Source organism: Falco punctatus (genome assembly GCF_963210335.1).
Source record: "Falco punctatus genome assembly, chromosome: 5".
NCBI classification, from domain to species: domain Eukaryota; kingdom Metazoa; phylum Chordata; class Aves; order Falconiformes; family Falconidae; genus Falco; species Falco punctatus.
The window spans coordinates 9,310,157-9,335,256 of record NC_137584.1 but is presented as its reverse complement, the minus strand read 5'-3'; the positions used below and the strand labels follow the sequence as shown (position 1 = coordinate 9,335,256).

At 42.5% G+C, this 25,100-nt stretch overlaps 1 protein-coding gene across 1 annotated transcript in view; it reads right to left on the bottom strand.

The window, feature by feature from the left end:
* ELOVL4 (ELOVL fatty acid elongase 4) overlaps nt 1–25,100 on the bottom strand; it is a 91,535-nt gene that overhangs the window by 50,430 nt on the left and 16,005 nt on the right. The window contains exon 1 of the mRNA XM_080388134.1: nt 2–25,100. This exon is cut by the window's right edge and continues 16,005 nt beyond it. Coding sequence (XP_080244260.1) covers nt 2–107 — 106 coding nt within the window. The 5' untranslated portion in view covers nt 108–25,100. The remainder of the gene's footprint in view (nt 1) is intronic.

The following is a 25,100-nucleotide window of genomic DNA, read 5'->3' as shown; positions in this document are numbered from 1 at the left end:
CCTCGGATGCTCCAGGTCCAGCGGTAGAACTCGAGGGTGTCGTTCACCACGCTGGACACCAGGCCCATAGCGCGGGGGGGCTCGGCGGCGGCGGCGGCGGCACCCATGGTGAGCAGCAGCAGCAGCGGCGGAGCCGGCAGACCTGTCTCGGCGCGTGCGTCCGTGCCTCTGCGCCGGGGCTGCTGCTGCTGCTGCCCTTCTACAGCCAGGGATGTGATTTAAATCTCTATCTCTCGGTATCTTCCCTCCAGACTCCGCCTCGCTCCCGTCACCGGCTCCTGTGCCCCGCGGGCAGGGCGGAGGGCGCGGAGGCGGGGGGGGGGGGGCTGGAAGCGCGGCGGCCGCGGCTCCGCAGCACCGTCCGCAGCGGGCGGCGCGGCGCGGCGCGGTGCGGTGCGGTGCGCTCTGTCACGTGACCGCCGGCTCGCTGCCCGCCGGCGGCTGCCCGCGGGGCGCGCGCTGCCCGGCCCGGCCCCCCGCGCAGGCGCAGTGCCGGCGGCGGGGGGCAGCGCGGCGGCGGCGGGGCCGGGCGGCCGGTGCTCCCGTACGTGCGCTCCCGTAGGGCCCCGCCTCCTCCCGCAGCGCGCGTCCCGGGTGCAAAAGAGGTGCTTGTTATATTAATTTGCCTTTTATTTTCAAAGAGGTATTTTTGTACCAGGCGGAGGAACAAGTACTCGGCAACGTCTGTTTCCTTTCTTCCTCTGCTCTGTTCGCAGCCCGGGGTTTTCTTCTCTCCTTTTCCTCTCACTCCCCCTGGGCGGACGGGCCAAGGCACCGGCGTCAGTGGCGCTCACCTTACCCAGGCTGCCGGCTTTTCAGCAGCCTGTCCCGAGAAGCCTGCGCTAACATCCCTGCCCCTCCCAGCACTGGGGAAGCCGGCAATCCCTAACGGCATCTCGCCGCCTCCCGGCCCCACCGGCGGCGCGTGTGGCATTTCCCTGGCCAGCAACTTGCCCAGCCTCTTCCAGGTGCCACCGAGGTTCCTTTGGCACACTTCCCTCCATCTCCTGGACCGGAGCCTTTACGGTCGCTTCATGGCGCAGAGGTTCGCCTCATGGACCATCGCTGGGGGCTGCAGGAGAAGGAGCCTCCGTGGCAACAGCGTGCAGTCCCAGTTCATCCGTTCTGCACCCTGTGTTTCAACCCCAGCAAAACCTCTGGCTGGTGTGGGTGCATCAGCTGCTCCTCACACCTTTGCCTCTTATCTCCTCCTGCCAGCTTGTCTCTCCCTCTCCCACGATCTGCGTAGTGTGAATGGCTGCATGACGCCCATGGGACTGGTTTTCCCCACTGAGGGACTGGAGGGCAGCTGCTTCACCGGAGTTGAGAACTTTCCTCCTGGCAGACAACAGATCAGATGGTATCTACCTCTCCCTCCCCCAGTGCACCAGCACCTGTGTCACTCGTTGTCACCTGGTCTTGGTGAGCACAGCTCACACTCCTCTTCCTGAGTAAGCCACCCTCTGCTCAGCTCCTGGACCGCCCTGGCTGCTGTAACCCCATCCCGATGGATGTGAGAGGCACACCGGCTATTGCTAGTTACTTTGCCGCAAGCAGAGCCACTGTGCCTGCAGCTTGGAAACCAGCAGGTGTTTGGGGGTAGGGATTGCCTGCACTGGGAAAAGGAAGAGGAGCTACGTAAACCCCTGGAGGCCTGGATGGACAGGGACACCCAGTGTATCGCAATGCTGCCTGAAAGTTGGAGCCAAAGCAAGGTCACCACGTGCTTCTGCGTGGACAGCTGCTAACTTCTCTCACGTGAGAAGAGTCAATCGAAAATCTCATGAATTGCACTGACTTGAATCACGTTTCATTTTCATGGCACTGATCGTGGCAGGAGGTCCGGTGAGAGCTGTGAAATGGATCTGTCACTGGGTAGGACAAGGTGAAGACCAAACTGCTTCCCACGTTGCAGGCAGACAGTGTGGTGTTAGCTGTGGTTCCTGTGCGTCCTTCAGGTGAAACCACCGTAGCATATCTGTCGTTGGGCTGTTAGAAACTTGACGCATGGTTGGCATTGTTTAAAGCACGGCTTCAGAACTTTTGTAAACATTATAATTTAAATCAAAAGGAAACCAGAAGAATGAGTCATAATCCTCAGACTGGTATATGGCCATTTGCCTTGGCCACATGTTTGAAACAGAATGGGCTACTGAATGAATCGACATGACAAAGGGTCGCACTCCCTTGCTGTCCCTGATGCCAGGCAAGATGTGGACTAAGCAGAGTGCCACCAACGCAAAGAGTAAAGATCCACAGTCTACCAAACAACAGAAAAGAACAAAACACATTTGCACTATTAATACATATTCATAATGATAATTATTTATATTATAGCCTAGATATACTTGCTTCTTTATTAAAATGATCATTTATTTGTTCAATGGAAGTCTTTTTTGCCCAATTGACACAAGTAATTACTGTTTATAAAATATTTATACAATCCAGTTTACTGTTTCATCTATTTCAGATTAGATAACTTTTCTTGATTGCAATTAATTCATTTGTATTGGCAATATGATGGTACATGGATAATTTTAGAGCAATTAAGCCTGGAGAAGAGCGGCAACAGAGCTGCAGAGCTTGGAGAACAGGGAGAAGATGAACAACCTAACCAGAGTAACTTCTTTTATGCTTTGACATTGACTTTAAAAAATGTGATGAAGTTTATGACAAGCTATTCTCATTAGTTTAACTTTCAGCCTGCAAGCACATGGTCAGGCTTTTAAAATTAGGTCTGTGTATGAAAGCTTCCAAACACATCCCAGCTCGTTTCCTACATTTGTGCACCCAGCACGATGTGCTGGTTCTATGCAAGCTGAGACCCATGTCTTCTACTTAAAGAGAGCAGAAGGAGGAAGGCATCTAAAGACATAGCACCAAAACAGCCTCCAAGGAATCTGCAGTGTGCTAGTCAGAAAAAGATGTTTTTTAAAATATCATTAATTAGCCGGTGTTGTCATCTTCTACTAGGTAATCTACACATTCCTAAAACCTGGACGTCTCAGATGGGCAATTTCTGCTTGGAAAAGGCAGGCCTGTCTGTGGCAGCTAACCTTAGAGGAACACGACTTCCCAGTTATGCTCTGGCCATTTGTCCAGTGCTCTAGAGTGCTTGTGCTGGCAGCAAGAAAGGTACAGAAGGCAACAAGAATCTGTGGCAGAGCCTGCCCCAAGAAAGGTCTCCTCCTAGTTCCCATTGGAGATAGAATCTGTTTATATTCCTTCCAGAACTTTTTGTAAAAAGAAAACAAAACAAAAAACCAAGAGAGATCTGTCGTTTCAGAACTATTTCAAGCCATTTTCTGCTTCTTCACGGCACAAATAAATAGCAATAGAACTGTTACAAAGTCCAGTTGATCAGTGCATTTAGTAATGCACAAGAAAAAGCATTTATTCATGAATTTCAGTGAAGCATATTCTACTGTAATGTCTGATGAAAGAGCAGATGCTTCTGCACTAATTGAAAGTATTCCCACTCAGGTTGTGCTTCAGGCTAGCAATGAGATTGTTGTAAGGTGAAAATGAGATACAGGTATGCTGGATAATATTTATGAAGTCTAGTAGGAAGAAAGCAGTCACAGAATCACAGCAGGGTCAGGGTTGGAAGGGACCTCTGGAGATCATCTAGTCCAGCCCCCTGCTAAAACAGGTTGTCCTAGAGCAGGTCGCACAGAGTGGCATCCAAGTGGGTTTTGAATGTCTCCAGAAGGAGACTGGGCAGCCTGTTCCAGGGCTCTGTCACCCTCAAAGTGAAGAAGTTCTTCCTCATATTCAGATGGAACTACTTATGTTGCAGCTTGCTTGTGCCCGTTTCCCCTTGTTCTGTCACCTGGCACTACTGAAAAGAGCCCGGCCCCATCCTCTTGACGCTCACCCTTAAGATATTTCTGTGCATTGATAAATGCATATTAAAAAAGCATGTAAAAATGCTTTGTATGATGCTGCCAGTGATCTCTCCAGGCAGCTCACCAAAAGACAAAAACGGCGGTAAAAAAGCTTTGCCTTGCTACAAAGAGAATCGCAATAACCAGGAACTTTCCTGGTGGGAAACCATAACAGTGCTTGAATCAATGCATTTGACAGAAGATCTAAATGTGACACCATGGAATAAGGGACAGCGTATTCACTTACCAGTAAAGACGGCACACAAAGTATTATATGCGCTAAACATGACCAAATCTAAATTGTTCAAAAGACCTTAACTTTACATGTGTTTTTATTAGCTATTGAACTATCATATTTTTTTCATTTGATTCCATCAGTGTTTTAAGAGGGAAAATGATGAAATAAATTAGCACATCAATTTACAGTGCATGTCAAATTCATCGGCTCCTTGCATTGAAGCTCTCTAGCTGATATGCCTTATAAAGACTGCTAGCTGTGCCAAAAAAGCTTCTCTGATCTTTGAATCAACAAGTACAGCCTCAAGCATATGCATAAGCAATAGTACAACTGCTATCTGTTTCAATACTGGGGCTTAAGGCAGCTTTATGCTATTCGTGCTGAAAAGAAGCTGTTTCCAAACAACCATAATTTTTTAAAAATACCATTAAACCCAACAATGTATCTTTCAGCACTAATTAATTTTTTTTGTTTATTACGTAACATGTTGTTAACTCCATAATTTGAGGCGGGGTAACTCAGGTACACAGGGATTACACAGCTTTTGCACAGGGAGTATTCTGTAGGATCTGAAACAGATCCAGTTCGTCTCCTAAATCATCTGCTAGATGCCATCTGTCCTTTCATACATTCAACTGCATCAAAACAGTTTTTTTCCAAACCAAATATATTGGAATGATGCATCAGGAAGTATCCAGAGATGTTAATATTTAGTGCAGGCTTTGGCCAAAAACTACCTTTGATGTAAGTTCCTACTAGGTTCCATATCACTTGCATCTGCCAGCACCAGCACTAAATTCGATTTCTGGTCTGTACCAACTTCATTTTTTGAACATCAGCCATTTGTGCTGTGGCTCTATCTGAAATACCAGAATTAAAATCTGTTTAATATTCTGGCTTAAATGCTCAAGGGCCAGATCCAACAGAGTGGTTTCCTAGTGAAATAAACTTTTGTTTCCACAGGACTCTATATACATGCTGACATTCCTTCTCCATCTTTCTACCCAAAAATTTGGTCCTGAGAAGAAGACCGGGGAAGTGGTGGACAGCTTTCTCCCAAGCCACATCAGGTTTTATTCCCAAGTAAATGTAACTATGGTTTCATTCCAGATCATTATGTGTACAGGTTTTAAACTGTAGAACTAGCCTCATTTACTGCAAATCTGGACAGTGACTGGAAGTGCTGGCCTGCAGTGGTGGGCTGCATCCAGCTTAAACTGCTGCTGTTCTGTACTGGTCCAGAAGAAGAGCCATTAATCCAGCACTTCCCAGCCCCATTCTGAGAGATTCATTTATAATTAATTCCTCTGTGGGAGATTTCACCGTAACCAAGAAGCTAATGTGTATACGCAGTATATGAGATGTGCTGTATATATATGTACCTGTGTTTCAGCTTCCTTTTAAAAATGAGTGTTTCACGGACACAAGGATGTTAAAAGCTGTATGCATACTATCGCATTCTGCCTTACTGATACTTTTCTTACATAGTTTCTCATACTTTTACACAGCTAAGATTTTTATCTACAGTGATATCTGTCACAGCATCTATCATTTGTGAGGTGTGGCAAGCACACTTTTGCAATGAGGGCTTCATATGTGTACATGCCGGAGAATGGCTATGTCAAACTATCAGCTGATGTTTTGAGGGCACTATGTTGAAATGACAGCAACATGTATAGTCAGATCTGCAGCATGTCACTAACTACCAAATCCAGCTTTTTCCATAGGCGTGTGTCACTGCTACTGCACCCACTTCGCTGGGTGTGTCAGCCTCCTGAAGGCGTGTAGCTGTTTGTAGGGATGATTTTGCACCTTTGCTTCTGCACTAGTAATGGCCTGAAATGTAGGGCACAGTCCCCTGCAGAAGCCGCTTATAGCAATATAGTTAGGTGGAAGGGCGTTGATTGTGCAAGCTGTGTGCTATTACGCTGTCTCCAGCTGTAACTGTGTGAGTATGGGCGGTAACGATGATCCTGGGCATACCCTTTATCTGTGGGATGTGTGGAGGACAAAACTGTGGTAAAGAAGTTACATAAAGGCTGTGTCAGCCTCTGGGCCTCTGAACTGGTGCGACCCGGTGCATGCTCTGCCTTTCGCTCTGCCAACGGGATGTTCAGTAGCTCTGTACGCTCTTGATGGACAGCCTGAGTGCCAGTCCTCGTTAGAGGTGTTGTCCTAGCCTCAGAAGATCATGTGGAAGTACGTACCACAGGGTTATACATTTTATAAACATCAGGTCAGCCATAGAACACTCCACTGGGATAAGCGGGTATTATTAACTTTGTCTTATGTATGGTGAAATCAAGCCCAGAGAAAAGCAGTAATTCCAGCTCTTTGGGATGGAACAGAGCAAAAATGCTGGGATGTCCCTTAAGTTAGCTAAGTCTTGTCCAATCACTGCTATAAACCTGTGGCTCAGTGGTCTTCCCAGTGTCATATTCAGGCATGATCAGTTAGGGCATGAGCATCAGGACCCTACTTGGAAAGAACCTGAGGATCCACTAGGTAGCTGTAGGCACGACAGACACATACAAAACATAAGAATTCCTACGCTGTATAGTGAAATTCCGAATTTCTCACAAAACGTGAGCGGTTTTTTGTACATATTCATGCAGTGGCTACTCTCTAAAGCTTTTTAGCTGGCAGGGTTCTCAACAGGAAATTTTGTAGTAGTTTGCGTGTTTATGTAATACCGTGGTGTTCTAAGAGAACAAAATGAGCAGAAAAACATAATACACCGTAAGAAAATGTAGTTGTTAAAATCAGAAAAACGGCCATTACCTTGTAAAGGACCTTGACACTGTCTTCTATAAGCTCCTGCGCACACTCAGCCCAAGTTGCCATACATCCTTCTCTCCAGCCTGGGCATAGGCAGGGAAATTCCCAGGGAGCAGCAAGCGCACCGTGCTTCCTGCTGGGGTTTGCACTGACTGTGGCAGGTTGTTGTGGCACTGGGCTTGGTGTCAGCCTGTGAGACATCCATTCTTAGTGCAAGAAGCAATTAATACTTGGGAAGATTTTACCAGGATTACAAAATTCTGGCGGGAATGAAGTTGCCTGTCCCCAAGGTAAGTCACAACTCTACATGGCAGCTAAATGGACTCCCAGAAGGGAAGGTGACACCATAAACTGTTGAGCTAAACAGCTACTGCATATGAGTAGGTGCACAAAATAGGCACATTTCATCTGCTGTGCACATTTTATCAACCCTGCATCTGTCCACAAATCTTTATTTTGCCTCAGGTCTTGTCTCAACATTTCAGGTCTTAACCTATGTAAGGAGCAGGATGCTTAAAATCAAAACCTGAGAAGCCTGACACTGGAAGAGGATCTGTCTGTTAGAAGCAATACTAAAGTACGCACAAATGACAAAGACCAACCAGATACTATAATACCTGCCCCAAAATCATAGGAACGGAGGCCCACATGGACACAGAATAATAGCTCTGTGTCTGAATTACCTCAAGAATTCACAAAGCAACAGCTGGAACAGGTCCTCAGCTTGTATAAATGAACAGGATTCTGTGGACTTCAATAGCGTCTTTAAGGACACCTATTTCACATCATTTACAGGCAGAAACACCAACAGAAATATAATACTTGTCTTTTAATTAAGAAAGTGGTAATTGAAAATGTGAGGGAGGCCAAAGATGCTGCACTAAAAGAACACAATGAAATATCTATATTAACATATTCTGAGGATCAATTTATTTATACATGTCAAAACAAAAAAAAATATTCAAAAATAAACTTGCTGAATAATAAAGTTGGGTTTTATTTCTTCCTAGCTGATTCTAATAACAAAAGAATTGGGCGTGTTTGGTCTAGTCTTAGTAAGCCATAGGATTTGAAGATGGAAAGCAAAAGAGGCAAGTAGCAGTAACAACTCTGTCAAAGAGCAGACTTCAGGGAGACCCCTGCGCACTAGCTCCAGAAGCTGCTGCTTTGAAAGACAAAGGAGCCCAGGAGAGTAGGTTGATATTCAGGGACAATCTCCTGAAAGCACAAGAAGCATCAATTTCTGTCTGCAGGACATGATCCAGGTGTGAGAAGTTCAGACTAGCTGAATTGGGAACTCCTGACTGGGCTTAGATAAAAAAAAGGAAGCCTATGGGAGATGGAAGCAGGGATGGGCTGCTCAAGTGGGGTAAAGAAGGAATGCCCAGGAATGCAGAGACTGAATCAGGAATGCAAAAGCTTAGCCAGAGTAAAAACTGGTAAAGAACATGAGGGGTTACAAGAAAGGCTTCTACAAGAACAAAGCAGCAAAAGGAAGACTAAGGTCAAATGGACAAGTGACCTAGTGATGAAGGAGATGGAAAGGCTGAGGTTTCTGTGCCCCGCTCTTTACTGGCAAGGTCTGTTCTTAGGTGTCGCATGTGTTTGGTGGAGTACAACCCATGTTAGAGGAAGACTGAGTTAGGGATTCCTTAAGCAACCTGAACACTGAGCCTAGCAGGATGCACGGCTGATACCTCTGCAAGGCTGTTCTCTATCTCTTTGAAAGACTGCAGCGATCAGAAGTTCCCAATGACTGCAGAAGCAAATGTCACACCCATCTTCCGGAAGGCCAAGGAGGAAGAGCTGGGGAAATACAGGCCAACTGGCTTTACTTCAGTGTTTGCAAAGGTTATGTAGCAAATCCTTCTGCAAGCCATATCCAGACACATAAGGCAGAAAAAAGTAATTGGGAAAAACCAGCATGGATTTGCCAGTGCAAATGGTGCTTGGCCAACCTAATTGCCTTCTACAATGTAATGACTGGATTGGAAGATGAGGGCAGATTAGTGGATGTCATTTTCCTTTACTTAGGCAAAATGTCTTTTGCAGCATCTTTGGCATTAAACTAGAGAGATAGGGACTAGCTGGGTGAATTACAAAGTGAGTAAAAAAAGGGATGGAGCAACAGGCTGAAGAGTGTCATGGTGGCTATTTATAAGTAGTATTCCTTGGGCATTCATATTGGGACCAATGTTGTTTAACATCTGCATTCACAGCTTTGACAGTGGAACAGCACGTGCTCTCCACAAGTTCAGAGATGATATCCAGCTGTGGGGAGCAGTCGTTGTGCTGGATGGAAAGGCTGCCACCGGGGGTACCTTGACAAGCTGGAGAAATGGGCTGACAAACATTTTATCAAACTCAACAAGGGAAAATGCAGTCCTGCAACTGGGATGGAGTAACACCATGCAGCAGTACAGGGTGTGGACTGAGCCAGAAAGCAACTTTGTAAAAAAAGACCTGGGGGTTCTTCTGGATGACAAGCTGAAGGTGAATCAGCAGTGTGCCTTTGCAGCAAAAGTGGTCAGACACCTAATGGGAGCAACAGCAAGAGTGCAGCCAGCAGTACAAGGGAGGTGCTTCTTCCCTCTGTTTGGCACTTGTGAAGCAGCATCTGCATTGATGGGTGCAGGTCTGAGCCCCTCCTTGTAAGAACGATTTGGGCACACTGAGCCCATTGGAGGGCCACCAAGATGGTTGCGGGCTGGAGCATGTGATGTAGAAGGAAAAACTGAGGGAGCGGGCTTTGCTCAGCCCAAAGAAGAGATGGCTTAAGGAAGAACTTATGGCTGTCTACAGCTACCTCCTGGGAAGAAGCAATCCTAAAACCAAAGGGCCTGAGCAGTCTGCTCTGATTTTGGAGTTGTCCAAAGTTTGAGTAGGGGATTGGACTCAACGATCTTGAGATCCCTTCCAACCCAAATTCTGTGATTCACCTTCAGTTCCAGAAGTTAAATCTTCCTTGCTTTAACTCCAGATGTTAATTTTCATCACTTGCTTCAGAACTCCAATCCAAGCACACTGATGGTGAGCTGAGGTTGGTATTGTTTCTCACATCATCCCTTGCATAGACTTGTACAACTTTCTGTATATATTTTAAGATTGTTATTGAGAACATAGCCTAAGGAAGTGCAAGGTAATGCATGATCATATTGCTACGAAGTAAATGTAAGCGCATCCTTGCCAGCATGTAGCAGTTTCATTTTATTTTTTTTGTCTGTGCCTCATTGATTTCACTTTAAATTTCTGTGTTTCCACACTCCATGTGGCAGCAGCAGAAATGATCACAACCGTGGGGCTGTTCATGCTGGACAGGACTGTTTGGCAGTTGGGCTAGATGACTGTTCTAGGTCCCTTCCAACTGAAGTATTCTATTCTACTGAGAATAAATCGTCTATACATTCCATTTAAATTGACAACTAATGAAAGGAGCTGGAATCTGTAGCTTCTGGAACAAAGGTAAATGTCATACTTATTGTAAGAATGTAAAAATGTCCAAGCAAAGGTAGGCTGTGTCTGGTAAAAATCAACAGCAGAACAGAAGGTAACAACAGGAGAAGCCAATGAATGGTAATTCTCCAACAGACTTCCCTAGCTGCCCGCAATCTGTGACTATTTGATCTACCTTTGACATGAGTTTTATTGGCATCCTTAAACAGAAAAATTAGCCTTATTTCAGCAGCAAAGAACCCTGTTTGAAACACTAAAAAGGGAATTTCAAAAAAGCATGGAGTATGATAACACTGTAGCTATTTAGTAGCATAACTTTCTGGGGAAGGAAAATAGTTTCTTTGCTGTTCTAAGAATTTTTTTAGTATGTCAGAGAAACTATGGATGACTTAATTTATCTGTATCTTCCACAATCCTTTAAAAAGATCCATTGTTAAAGTGTATTAAAAAGAAAAAAAAAGTTACTCTAATGCAGTTTAACAACATACATCAGACACTGAGTAAGAAAAAAAAAGTCATAATAAAGTTAACCCTGAACATGAAAATGGCTATCAGACAGCCAAAAGTTAATAGATGTATGTATGGTATATAGTAGCATTCATTATACCCGCGTGCTCTAGAAAGCATATCTATAGGTACAGAGCTAGCTCCAGGGGTGTATTCAAACTCCACAGAGGCTATTTAGCTACAGAAAGGGAATCATACTTCTAATTTTTTTACAGTTTTACACAGTCCAATATTAGTACCTCAAAACAATGCCCAGTAACAGAGTGTCTTATTATAAGAGGATCTGTCCCTCTCTTTTGCTGATGCAGGTGTAAGGGAGCACACCAGATAATTCTGCCAAGGTGCAGGTCCATGTGTAACCCAGTGCCAGCCCAGAACTGGTCAGCGGCTGCAGCACAGATGACATGGTCTTCACACCTGCTGGTTATCGTGTCCAGCAGCTGAAACATCTGTCTGGGTTGCTGTCACCATCTCGGCTGTCTTCAGCCCAGACTGGCTGCCCATCTAATAACTTCCATTTAACCTTCAGCAGCAAAGCAAAAGGAAAGTTGTATCCTTTATCTCTGTAGCATACAAGAGTTCCCATTTCTCTTCTGTTTTGAATTAAATACTTACGAGTTATTATTTATAATTTTTCTTGTCTGAATGTCTCATTGCAGCTTTTAACTACCTGTCATACTTTTCTTCCCTATTGTATAAATCAGTGTACTGTCAGCAATCTCTTCTCTATATAGGCATTCATATGTCTTCATTTAGTAACCTCTTGATTTTTTATTAGATTGCTAACCAGATTAGTCTTATTTTGACTATTATTGTTAGGCATATATTCCAGGTGTTATATCATGCACCAAAGTTATTGCAAGTTTTCAGTATTGTTTCAGAAACGTCAATGCCAGATCTATCCCCAGTATCTCAGAAATGGTTTCATTGCTTACAGCTGATGGTTCCATTTGCAGTTACCCTTTCTGTTCTGTCACTTAGCTACTTGTTAATCCACATAATTTAAATCAGGTAATTTTTGCATCTCTTATTTTTTTGCATAAACTAATGCAATTCAGCTGCCTACAAAAGCTTTATCTTATATACTAGTACCATTACTTTTATCGGTCAGATTTTTGATGTTCAAATAGCAAGCCTATCTGACAAAATCTGCATTTCATAATATTGGGTTGATGGACATTAGTTGCTTGTACTTTAAATTTTCTTATGGAATCCTATTTCTGCCTTTTTAATTGAGTCCTGAATCCATGTCGTGTTAATGAGTTACAAGTTTGTGAAGTCAACCAATTTAACATTTGGACCTGTTTTCTCTAATGCATTAAAATTTATGAGTGTTTCAAGACTTGGGAAAAATCAACTGCAATATTTAAGGGAGTTATCTGACAAACTATTGTAATATTTTAATACTTTTGGACAATGAGTTCTCCATTTGTATTTTTTTTTAATATTACCAATATCATTAGAGATCTGTGTCCAGTTAATTATAATATTACTTCCAGTGTTTCAAGTGTGATAGCTTTACTTAGTGACTTGTGAAGTGGGTAGGTGGGATGAAAATCGTATTCTGTTCCATGTGTATTGCATTTAAAGTGTCAAAAACAACAGAAAAGTTTTTGTATGGCAACTAAAATAAAATCTCTTCCTACCTGTATTTTGTCTTTTTTTTCTAATATGTTGAAAAGTATTCTAGAACACAGGTTACACTGTGATGTGCCTTGGGCTATATTTCCAGTATATGGTGTCTCACAGTACATCATACAGGACTTATGATCCATTAATGTTAATAATCCCAAATTTTCTCACTGCATGAATGATACAGATAAGACAAATTGTAAAGGAATATTTGTGAATGTTCAGGTATGATAATCACAAATATGCTACTGCATAGGAATTTAAATACTGTGACTGATAATAATAACAGTAGTAACAATACAGCCAGACGATCCCTCGTGGTCATCACAGGAGTGTTTGCAAGACTGCTTTATTTAAAGAATCAAACAATAAACCATATATAGCATATATAGCAATTTTTATTGCCACTTGGGTTCAGAGTGCCTACGAGCGTATAAGGTTTTTTCTTGCATGACAATATTAAATATGTCAGAATATCTTTCAATATATCCTAAAATGTGAATATTCTGTATGTCTAGTACATATATGAATGGAATTTTATCCATGAGTGGAATACATCCAGTCTATAACAGCTACGGATTATAGGAAGTTTGAAATATATTCTTTTAATTGCAAATAATAATAGTTTATCTGTAATGCCATAGCAATGATAAACTCAGGAACTTGTATGCTAGAAATCACCTACACCTACAGCAGGGAAACAGCCCTTATCATAAAGGCCTTGCAACATAGGCTTGGATAAAAATATCTTACAAGCAAGTTGGATATTGGCAGTTTCAAAACACTCTGGCATGTTTGCATGAAAAATGCTCTGGCCATGGGATGGGAGGCTAGGGAAAATGGTGTCTGGTCCATGTTATGGGTAGAGACTGCCGAGAAAACATTCCTGTACAGATACAGTGACCTGTAATAATGATTCACTGAAATTACTACTGTTTAAATAGGTACCTGAGGTGATACCACCTCCTTCACCTCTTCCTATTCCTCCTTTCCTTTTTCTAAACATGAGCTCAGCTTTGATGTTAAGTTTAAATAGACTCTTGCAGCGTATTCTGTTTCTGTGGTTAGGGCTTGCCATGCGTTCAACAAAGAAACCTGAGCTCATGCCTGCAGGACTTGGAGTTTCCAGGTGATTCTCCTGTGTCGTGTCAAAACAACACACATGTGCAATATTAGAGTGGGGTATATGCTTGTATAATTTTTGTTATGTGGCTGTCCAATTTGACTTAAAGGATATGGTGGGTACAATGCACATAATCACCTTATATAGGTGATATTTTAGCCATATCATTCTCATGAATAAATAATACATAGCAGCAGCTGATTGAGCAAAATGGGAACTCTTTGATTAATCTCATTTTACTTTGTGCCCACATATCTTCTATGAACTACTCTAGGTTTCACAGCCAGTGGGGAGAAATAGAGACTTGCAGAGAAAGACTCATTCTATCACCCTTAGATAAAACAAGCCATTGCCTGAGGTTTTCTGTCTCTATCAATAGTACCAAGAGCCTAGAACAGTGACTAGATGAGATACCTAGGTGTTAATCCCACCCTATATATAGTTTAGGTAAACTTTACTCATTCTGAGCCAGTGTGTGCTTATTCTTTATGTACATACAAGCAGAATGTGCTGTCCTATTATGAATAACAAGAATACTTTTCATGTATCTATCTCATTCATCCCAGGGTGTCCTCTGTTTATAAATATTAATGTGCCTTCCTAGCAATCTCATGAGGAAAGAATTGCCCCCAGTTTAGAGTTGAAGAAATGCAGCCATAGCATGCTTAAATAAGTTGTCCCAGGCTGCACAGAAAACCACTGGTATAAATGTAAATACCAGAGGATGCCTCACAATCATAGCCCAAAGATAAGGTAATCATAAGGTGTGGATCCCAAATCAATACAAACAGTGTAATATGGTGCTTGCTTCCGCCCTGCTCAAAGTAAATAGGTTGAGGTGTGGTGTGCATAGGGTAATTCCTGATGTATGCACATCAGCCATACATTATAACTTGGTACAGATGTAGCCAGACTGACAAGGGACAGAACGACAGAGCCAGGGTCAGATACCTATTCCACACGCTTGAGACATTTGTTTGCCCATACAATTCACATATTTTGATTCTGCAGAACCCAGCCTTTCAGCAAAGAAGCACAATTTGAGAGCAGCCCTGTGGAGGACTTGGGGGTACTGGTGGGTGAAAGATTGGACGTGAACTGGCAATGCGCAGTTCCAGTCCCGAAAGCCAACTGTATTGTGGGCTGCATCAAAAGGACCGTGACCAGCAGGTCCATGAGGGTGATTCTGACCCTCAGTTCTGGTGAGAGCCCACCTGGAGTACTGCATTCAGCTCTGGAGTTCAGTACGAGACAGGCATGGACCTGTTGGAGCGGGTCCAGAGGACGGCCACAAAAATGACCAGGGGCCTGGAACACCTCTCCTATATGAAGACAGGCTGAGAGTGTTGGTCTCCTACCCCCTGTACAAGGCTTAGGAGCAGCTGGGGAGAAGGCTAGTTGGTTCAGGCTGAAAGCAGGACAGGGAACATTTTTTATTGGATTGCAAACCAGATTAGTCTTATTTTGACTATTATTGTTAGGCATATGTTCCAGGTGTTATATCATTCACCAAAGTTTTTGCAAGTTTTCAGTATTGTGTCAGAAATGTCAATGCCAGATCTATCCCCAGTATCTCAGAAATGGTTTCACTATTTACATTTTAGGAGCTTGCTAGTGCAGATGATTTCTGTTCAGGATCGTGGATCATTCCCTGATGCCAATTTATTAGTGGGGACACAGGCATCTAGTGATGCCAGGTTTTGTTCACAACTTCAGTAGGCTTCATGTCACTACTTCCAAGGTTGTCTTCAGTAAGGATTTGCTGCACATTTTTCCCTACACCACTCCTCTCCCCTCCTGGCTTCATCCTCTTACTGCCATTGTTGCCTAACACCTCTTATGCACGTGTCTAAACCTACCATCATCAGCGTGTGCATCGCCAGAGCTGCAGGACACGTCATGAGGTGAGGTTACTTCCCCGCTTTGCCATACGCAAGCAGCAAACACATGAGTACTTCAGATGCTGCTGAAGTAGTCTCAAAGTACTATTCACAGAATTCCCTTCATGTTTTTACTCTCCTTACTCTTTCCCTGTCAATTCCGTGTACTGGATAACTTCCTGATGCGTTGACATTTGTACAATGTTTCCATATGCCCCCATTCATCAGTTCATCACAGTTATGCCAGCCAACAAAATGCCAAGTCACCTTTCCTGCAACTGTCTGGGTCATGGTATGACTTGGGTTAACTACTGGTGTGAGCAACCAATAGCCAGCTCCTTCAGGCACCACCACCTGCTATGACATAACTTGGAACAGAGGCTCTCTCATCCTTTTCCTGGAGGATACAGGTGAAAGTAACTGAGAGGTTGCATGTTAATGGCAAAGAGGAAGGAGAAGAGACCACGATGGCCATGGGCCTCAAGGTCTGCCTCTGTAAGTGGGATGCACTGGAAGGTGTTCTGAATGCAACAAGTGCTGGATAAGTAAAAGCTGTAGACATGTCTTAAAGAATGGTCTATGGCCAGAAGAAGGTCCACAATCTTTCTTACTGTTGCCATGGGTGAGCTGTAAAAGAACAGGAAGATACTCCTGGATTTCACTGCAGAATGCAGCTTTACACACTGGATTTATTACTGTTTTACAGCTATAGATTGTATTTGGCTTTGGGTAAAGATGGGAGAAAAAGCATTTCCCTTTTGCCACTTCTTCTTTTCCTGTATTTGGTAATCTATGGATATGGAAGGGGAGTGACTTAAACATACGACTTGGGCCCCTTTTATTTGCAATTTACAGAAATATAAGAGATATAGGTACAGTAAGGAAAAGTACCCATCTCTTCCAATATTTTTATAGCTCTATCCTAGCAGTAGGTTGAGACAGATTAACTAACACTGAAAAATTGTCCCAAATGGATGGGCTGTTACAGTCTTTGGCTTGTGTCATTTCTTAGCAAGCTTTTTCTGACTGAAAGGAATAGGGAAATGCGTGTGAAACAACTTGCTTTTGGGAATTCCTCTCATAGTTCAGCTGCTTGCCTAAATTTTCCCTTTAGCTGGCACCTCAGAACACTTCTGCGTGAAACTGCAGGTGGTCAATGAGATGCTGGTGAGTGCATGTTTTCAATGGCAGCCTCCATAACTAACATCTTACAGTCCATAATACACTATTGAGTCACCAGCTAATGAAGAAATCTCCTTTGCATTAACAGATGGAATTGTGCTTATCTTTCCATAGTTTGCCTTTTTTCAGTCTCCGATACTAATGTGTTCCAGGACCTACTGAGTATGAAGTAATAGTAAAACCATTTCTGGTAACAAGATCATTATGCCATACTATGTTATATTATTATTTTCCCTAGCAAATCCTCTTTTCATTTTCCCAGTTATTGAAATTTTTTACTAGTTAACAGAAAAAAAAAAAAAAAAAGAAATTCTTAACATAGTTTGTGTTTGTTTATTTTGGCCGAGACTGCTTTAAAGACCTCCAAATGCACACTAATGTACATAAATGTATGTCATGTTGATAACAAATCCTAATCAGGTTTAGTTTTTGCCTAGATAAGAGGAGGACATTTTTTCCCTCTTCTATTAAAAATATTTTCAGTTGTTCTGCAGAGACTTTTGGTTTTGCACATACATTTGAGTTTGTTGATATAGTGGCTGAGTACCCTAAAAATGGGGTTATGTGCTTGGAAAATGAAGGAGAAACATAGAAACTTTTATTGTAGGTAAATCCTCTTAAAATTCTGTAAAAGCAAGTCACTGATGCACAATTTCAAATCAGTGCATGATAGGAGAACGGATTTGCATATCACACCAGTGCACAACACACCACATGCCCGTGGTAGCCTGGCATTCCTTCACTCCTAAGCCATGCCACCCTGCAATAAGGGATGTGGGAGCAGGAGGCATCCCTCATTTCCCTTGGTTGCCTCCCCTTAGTCTCAGAGGGAGGAGACAGGATTTCTGTCTGCATGCCAGACTTACAAGCTGAATGTGTATTGAGATAACATATTCGACCAGAGCCTGCCATTATCTTTTCAGATAATGAGAAGATAACGTAAAGGAAGTGTTCCCTATGTAAGCTGCAGCATACTGCAAGGGCATGGCAAGGACCGCATTCAGTGTTTCCCTACACAGTGACGTTTTAGCTGCAGCCTGCACATTCTTCCATCCTCCTGCAATCACTAGGCATCAAGTAGGAGCAGGTCAATGGGATTCCTTGCAGCAACAGTGAAATCACATACTTTATTGATTACCTTGTCAGTCAGAGAGTAAAGTCTCTGTTGTCCCAAAAGGCAAACATTGGGTCTCTTCAACAATGTGACAATATATACCTTTGCTGATGCTTCTAATATATAGACATATATGTGTTGAGTACCACTTGAGAATGATGGAATAGCAGCCTCAGCAATTCAATTTCCATTTGATGGTCAAATAATGTGCATGTGAGTACCACTGATGACCTTACTGACACTTGGTAAATCCAATTCCAGACAGCTGCTATTTCAGGGATATTTGAAGAATTGTCCCGTAACCCAGAGGTGTCATTTCAATGCCTGACTCTATGCTACTCTAACAAATCCGTTAGAAAAGGGAACAGGAGTGAAACGTGGCAGTAGAGCTGTATCTTGATGCAAATAATAAGCCAGATGCAGAGGAGGAAATGGATGGCCCTTTCTGTTTGGGAAAAATGATGTGAAGACAGAGAGAATAAAAGTATTATTTTACTATGTGGAATTGGGAAGGAATTCTCCCAAAGATGATGAGATTGTTTGAGAAGACATATTAATATAGTATTGCCAAAATGATGCCAAGTGATAGAGGCATCAGGTAGGAGTGTACATGGAAAGCTGATGAGAATTAAGTGTGGAAAAAGGAAAAAAGGTAAACTAATGGTGAAATTATTGGACCAGGCTCCAGGATTACAAGTGTTATTATAGACATATACATGTTGTTTTCCTGAAGGAAGGAAAAAGGCATGCTATTACACTTCCACTACAATGACTTGAAGAATCTGGTTAAACAACCAAAAACATTTGCGTACAGCAGTCTCACTGATGTCAGGTCTCTTCAGCGTTATTCACCTGTCACCAGAGCTGTTCCGTCATTAAGAGAGAGGACGCAGGTAAATCTAGCTGTAGCTTCTCTTATGAGTGCAGTACAACCACTTTTCTTGGAAGCATGTTCAAAAGGGACTGTAACTGAATATTCAGTTTATTCCTTTGGAACTGTTCTGGGGTTCTTCAAGCTCTTCAAGTAATTCTGCAATTTAGTTTACTTCTTTCTTTTTACTCCTAATGATCCAAAATTTTGATAAACACATTATTCCACAAAAAGCTGTGTAAGTCTTGCAACAATTATATATTCCCCGTTCAACAGAATGGATACTTCTGAGAAAACTACCTCTCAAAAGTCTCATTTTAAAGTTACCTTTAGCAAATTCGCCATTTCAACAGATGGACTAGAGAAGAGGTGGGAATAAGGTGCATAGTAGTGAAAACTGGACTATGATGCCAAAAAAGAGTTCCCCAAAATATTCATGCCATATGAATTACACCTCCTATACAGCTATGCAACCCAGCCACTCAGCATATGGCAAGTCATTTAGGAAGCAAAAAGTAACTAATAAAATAAACATGATAATGTATTTTGTGATTCTGGAAAATTTCCTTAGAATATAATCGACCCCATAGTCAATGCTGCACTGTTAACAATGGAGAGTTACATACATACACAATTAGCTAGCCAATGATGACAAAAAATTGACATAATTCCATGGTAACTTTATTAGTACAAAAATTAGATTGAAACACTGCTGAGTAGGAGTTTCAAAATGTTCAGTGTTTAGTGTGATCTCTTCTCCTTTTGATAAAATGAACTCATGTTTTACAAGATCGTTTTTCCTGATCTATCTTTCATGCACTACATGCTTTTAATTCTCATCTAATTTTGGTGTTCATGCCTGTCAGCGACCAGAGGTACCTCAGCCTGACTGATACTCTTCAGGTATACAGCATCAACCATACTGATCAACAAAGGGAGTATTTTTTGAAGTCCCACATGGGTTTTGGCCATCAAACTCATTGTCACGACCTCTGAAACGACTTTATATTTTATAGAGTTTTAGGTCAGACAGGGCTGTGAAAGGAACACCTGTGCTGATATATCACGACTCATTGCATTTCATTGACTACCTTTGTATTGAGCCAAATACATTTTTGACAAAAACATCTTTCAGAAAAAGTAAATTTGATTCAGAGATGATTATTCACAAATCCCCTTGAAAGCTTTATTTCAGTGGTTATGCTCAGTGCTGTGCCAGGGTCTCTGGTTCAGATGAGTCCAGTTTCATCTTCCAGACATTAGTTCCTTTGAACTTTTTCTGTACTAAATTACAGACCACCGTAATACCTATATTTTGCTCCCAGCAAAGATAATCACACTAATCAAATTATCTCAGACCTCTTTTTTTTTCCCTATGTAAATAACTATGAAGGCATTTTGTTCAGGTCTGAGGTATTTTTTTTTTGCCCTTTTGTGCCTTTTAATGACTCATTTTTTGAAATGAGGATTTTTTGCTGTTGACTAATATAAGACTCACCAGCATGATATATGAAACTAAAATTGCCTCTCAGCTCCTACTCAGTAATCATCTGATTTTTATAAACAAGGAATGAATAATTTCCTTTTGCAATACCATCATGGTTTTAAGTTTGCTGTCCTTAAAATCCATATAAATCTCAGAGTTTTCAAGATACATTAACATTCTGGAGCAACGAAGACTTTCCCTTGGTGTAGGAGGATCCTGTTAGGGACTATTTAAATAAACTGGACATACACACTGGACTTGATGGGATGCATCTACAAGTGCTGAGGGTACTGGCCAATGTCATTGCAAGGACATGTTAAAGGAAAAATTCACACAGACGTGGGTACCACTGGGCTTGCTTTAGTCACAACTCAGAGTTGGGCCACCACCTCAGTGAGTGGCTGAGAACAAAGGGATACAGCACAGCTTATATACACTTATCAAATCTGTTAAAGGACAATGTTAAAACAACACTTTGTTGAGATAATTATTTCTGAATTGATAAATAATTTTGCATCTGGAAGTTGCAGGAGATCTCTGTTCTATTGATGATCTCCAGGAAATCCAGAAGAAATGGAGCAATTCTAATCATATTTTGTCGGTGCCCAAAAAGCACTCAGAATGAAGTAATTACAAAATGGGCAATCAGGTACCAGCCCCGAGAAAAACGAAGTAAAAAGCTTTGAACCTTGATGTATCTTGGAAAAGTCTCAGGTTCATATAGATGCTAAGAACAGGAAACTCAAAACTATGATGCCATTACAAAAGGAAATTATTCTATCTTCATATATAAAAATTAGTGATGCTGGTGGCACCTCTGTGATAATGTAGTTATGAAAAGGTAAAAAACATTGCACAGCAGCTGTGAGAGGGGAGTGAGGAAAAAGAGGGAGAAACAAACCCTGCAGACACCCAGGCCAGTGCAGAAGGAGGGGGAGCAGCTGCTCCAGGCGCTGGAGCAGAGATTCCCCTGCAGCCCACGGTGACGCCCATGGTGGTGCAGGTTGTTCCCCTGCAGCCCATGGAGGTCCATGGTAGAGTAGATATCCACCTGCAGCCTGTTGAGGACCTCATGATGGAGCAAGTAAATATGCTCTGAAGGAAGCTGCAGCCTGTGGACAGCCGATGCAAAATGAGACTCCTGACAGGAGCTGTGGCCTGTGGAGAGGAGCCCCCACAGGAGTGAGTTTTCTGGCAGGACCTGCGGCCTGTGGGTGACTCATGCTGGAGCAGTCTGTTCCTGAAGGACTGTACCCTGTGACAAGGACCTGTGCTGGAGAAGTTGATGAAAGACTGCAGATTCAGCTCCTGACTGGCTTTGGCTTTCCTGATTCTGTATCTGCATGCTCCAGTCATGTCTCTGTGCTCCTCCTGAGTCACCTGTCTTTGCTCCCCCGTCTTGCACACTTCCTTTTCATGTTTGAGTTTTGTCAGGAGCTCCCTGCTCACCCATGGAGGCCTCCTGCCACTTCTGTTTGACTACCCGATTGTCAAGATTGAGCATTCTTGAGCTTGTAGGAGGTGATCCTTGAATTTCAAATAGGTCTCCTGGATCCCTCTTCTTTCCAGGACTGTATCCCATGGGATTCCTCCATGTAGGTCCCTGAACAGGCCAAAGTCTGCCTCTAGGGTTGTGATATGACTTTTTGCCTTGTTACCTCCTTACAGGGTCCCGAACTCCACCATCTCATGGTCACTGCAGCCAAGCCTGCCCTGGACCTTCACATGCCCAAACAGTTCTTCCTTGTTTGTAGCTATCAGATCCAGAGGGCATCTGCCTTTGTTGGCTCTTCAATCACTTGTGCAAGGAAGTCGACATCATTGCATTCCAGAAACCTCCTGGATTGCTTGCACCCTGCCATGTTTCTCCTCCAGGAGGTATTGTGGTGGTTCAAACCCCACATGAGGATCAGGGCTTGTGAACGTGAAGCTTCTTCCAGTTGTCCAAAGGAGGCCTCATTTACTTCTTCTCACCAGGCAGCCTGTAGCAGACACCCACCACACTGGTCTGCCCTTTACGTCACCCATGAGCGTTCAGCTGGCTCATCACCTGTCCCCAGGCAGAGCTCCATGCAGTCTGGCCACTCTGGCACATGAAGGACAACTCCCACTCCTTGCCGTCCTGGCCAGCCCCTCCTGAAGAGTCTGTATCCATCCACAGCCGGACCCCAGTCCTGTGAGCTACCCACCATGTCTCTCAGACCTGCAACTGCACTTTTAAAGCATTACACAGAGAAAAATCTCGATGTTACTGTGTATATTTAGTTTTCTTGTTGCCATTTCTTTATTTAATATTAACGGTCTTCCATTCAGATTTTATGTCTTTAAAACTGGCATGGTGATGGCAGAATGTCATAAACTCTTACATAAAAAAGGACAACGATTCTGTAGCTCCATTTACAGGTGACATCTTTGAAACTGTAGTTTTATTTTTAATTGAAGAAATTTGCCTGTTTGAATCATGTAGGAAAACCCGCATATCCAGTAAACTTGTTTCAGCCATTCTTCTTGTCCTTTGCCTTATGGAGGACAGCAGATCATTGTTGACATTTCAGTAGACACTGCAGCTTCACAGTAATGCTGTGAGGCATTAGATGCATTATTTATAAGCTGCACACCTCAGTTATATTTAAAATTCACAGAGAACCAGATTAAAAAAAAAAAAAAATGTGAAAGATCCTTCTTATTTCAGACTCGCCTGACTTGCTGCTGGGAAGCTGTGGGCAAATGAGTAAAGTGATGTGCTGTAGCTGGATTGTAAAGGGAGATAGGGATGATGCCAGGGCCAAGCAGTTCTGTTGCTACCTTGTTCATTAGTGCAGGTCCAGGTTAGAACGGCTGCTTCTCTACAGCGCAATAAAGCAGTGCTCCCTGGGGTCTAGTGAAGCAAGTGTCTCATGAATCCAATTTACTTTCTCTGTTCTTACGTATGCCACAACCTTCAGTAGCTATAAATACTTGCTTTTGGATTTTCTCCATATACTGTCATTTAATTTCTTGGCTTGGTTTTCCATGTTTATTCAGATTAAAGCTTGGTCATGTCAGGACAGAAATCTTAATAAAGGCTCCTGTATTGTCTTGGTTTTTACATTTATGTCCCTGGATTGGCGTGGAAAAAAATGGCAAAATCTTGATCCTGCTTCCAAGTTGCAAAACTACTTATATAATAGGCTGTCTGGTAGATTTGATGTGGTTTGCATTGCCAAAAAAAAGAGAAAATGCAATGGTTATCTTTTCAAAACATCTAAGCGCTCCAATCTTTGCTCGCTTTTCCAGAGTATTCTGTAACAGAATTTCTCAGAAAAGGTGCATTTTATATAAAAAATCAACCTGAAAATCTTTCCATAGATAGTATTAGAAAGTATTTAATTTAAAGTCATCTGATCCTGCAGTCTTTAATATGTAGCAGCATTCACACAATCACAGGTTAATGTGCTATCTCTGTAAATAAACAGGGAAGGATTTCGCTTCATGGAGGTGTCTTGAAATACCCCTTCCTGTTTCAAGCTTGATACTGCAGGTTTCCTGAATGGAAATCTCAATTGCAATTGCTGTCCCTGAGTTACAGGCAATCAAACAGGAGAGCAGCAAATGGACAGAGTGGCAGGTGGTAATCTAGGGGTCTGAAGTCCCCATGTCAGCTACTCATCGGTACCTGCCTATGTGTCTACTCTCCACTTGTGGTAGAAGTGAGTTCACTGAGGGGTGACCTATTTGCCACATTCTTTGGAGATTAAGCCAGCCAGTAATGCATGGTAACACGGGCAATTATGAGAGAGCTGATGCATTGTAAATTCATACCCTACCTTAGCCTGCAGCAACTGGCTGATATGTTCGTCTCTTCAATTTACCTTCCCGGTACTAATATGAGACCCCCACATGGTTTCTTCTCAGAGGACATGTAAGATAAAGACTAGGGCAAAACCCGAAGTAACATTATTGGTTGCTCTGCCAGTCTTCTGGCCAGCTAGTGTAAAACATTGTGAGATTTTTAGACATGGGAACTTGATTCCAATGAAATGGTCAACATGGGGCGCAATGGTTTGGTATGTGAGAAAATTCTGCTATGTCTGTCTAATGTTGGGTGACAATTCAGGAGATATTTTTAAGGTGCTTTGTGTCTTTTGTGAAGAAATGCAGTAAATCAGGCACTCAGCTGCCATGCACTTTAGAAAGACTGCAGGCACTTTTTTTGGACAAAACTGGACTCAGTATTTTGTAGAGCACTCACAGAGTAACATAAGCTATCAGGCATTGGATTTGTGTGACCACGAATGCTTGATTCTTTCAGTTTAACATGGAAAACAAAAATCTTCCTCCTTATCCACTTAGATTATGTCAGATTTGCACATTACAGTGAAGGATTCACTATTCCTGCTCTGATAAGTTTTTAAAATTTAACTTCTGTTATCTGAAGTTATCATTTATTTTTGGAAAGAAGAACATTGGTGAATAAGACAACTTTTATTTGTAATCTGTTTTTCTAAGGCATCTTGAACATATTAGTTTACATTTTCATATGAAAGAGTTGGTATGGAGGCATGCCTGTATTGGTTGGTGGCTGAGTAACTAGGAGTACCTGTAAACATGCAGGATGTAGGCTTTATCTCTCTTCTCTTTAAAGAAATGATAGAGATCATCTGCTGAAACCACTTTGAATATCTGTAGCGTAGTTTTCCTTGTTATCACTCATTGATAGGTCAGATTAATTGCTAATTCAAATATACCTCAGTCATGCTCTCTGCACACTTTTCCTTTATGCTAGCTCAGTCCTTGATCTTTGCTGCTATGCTGCTACCTTGTTCAACACTCAGGTCATCTTCAATGGGTTCAGTACTTTCTAAACATCCACTGGGATTTCAGGTATTAATAGCCTAAAGTTTCCAACATAATTCTTCAGACAGTATTAAGCTTGAAGGGTTCCTGACAGGTTTCTCTATTTGGAAGGC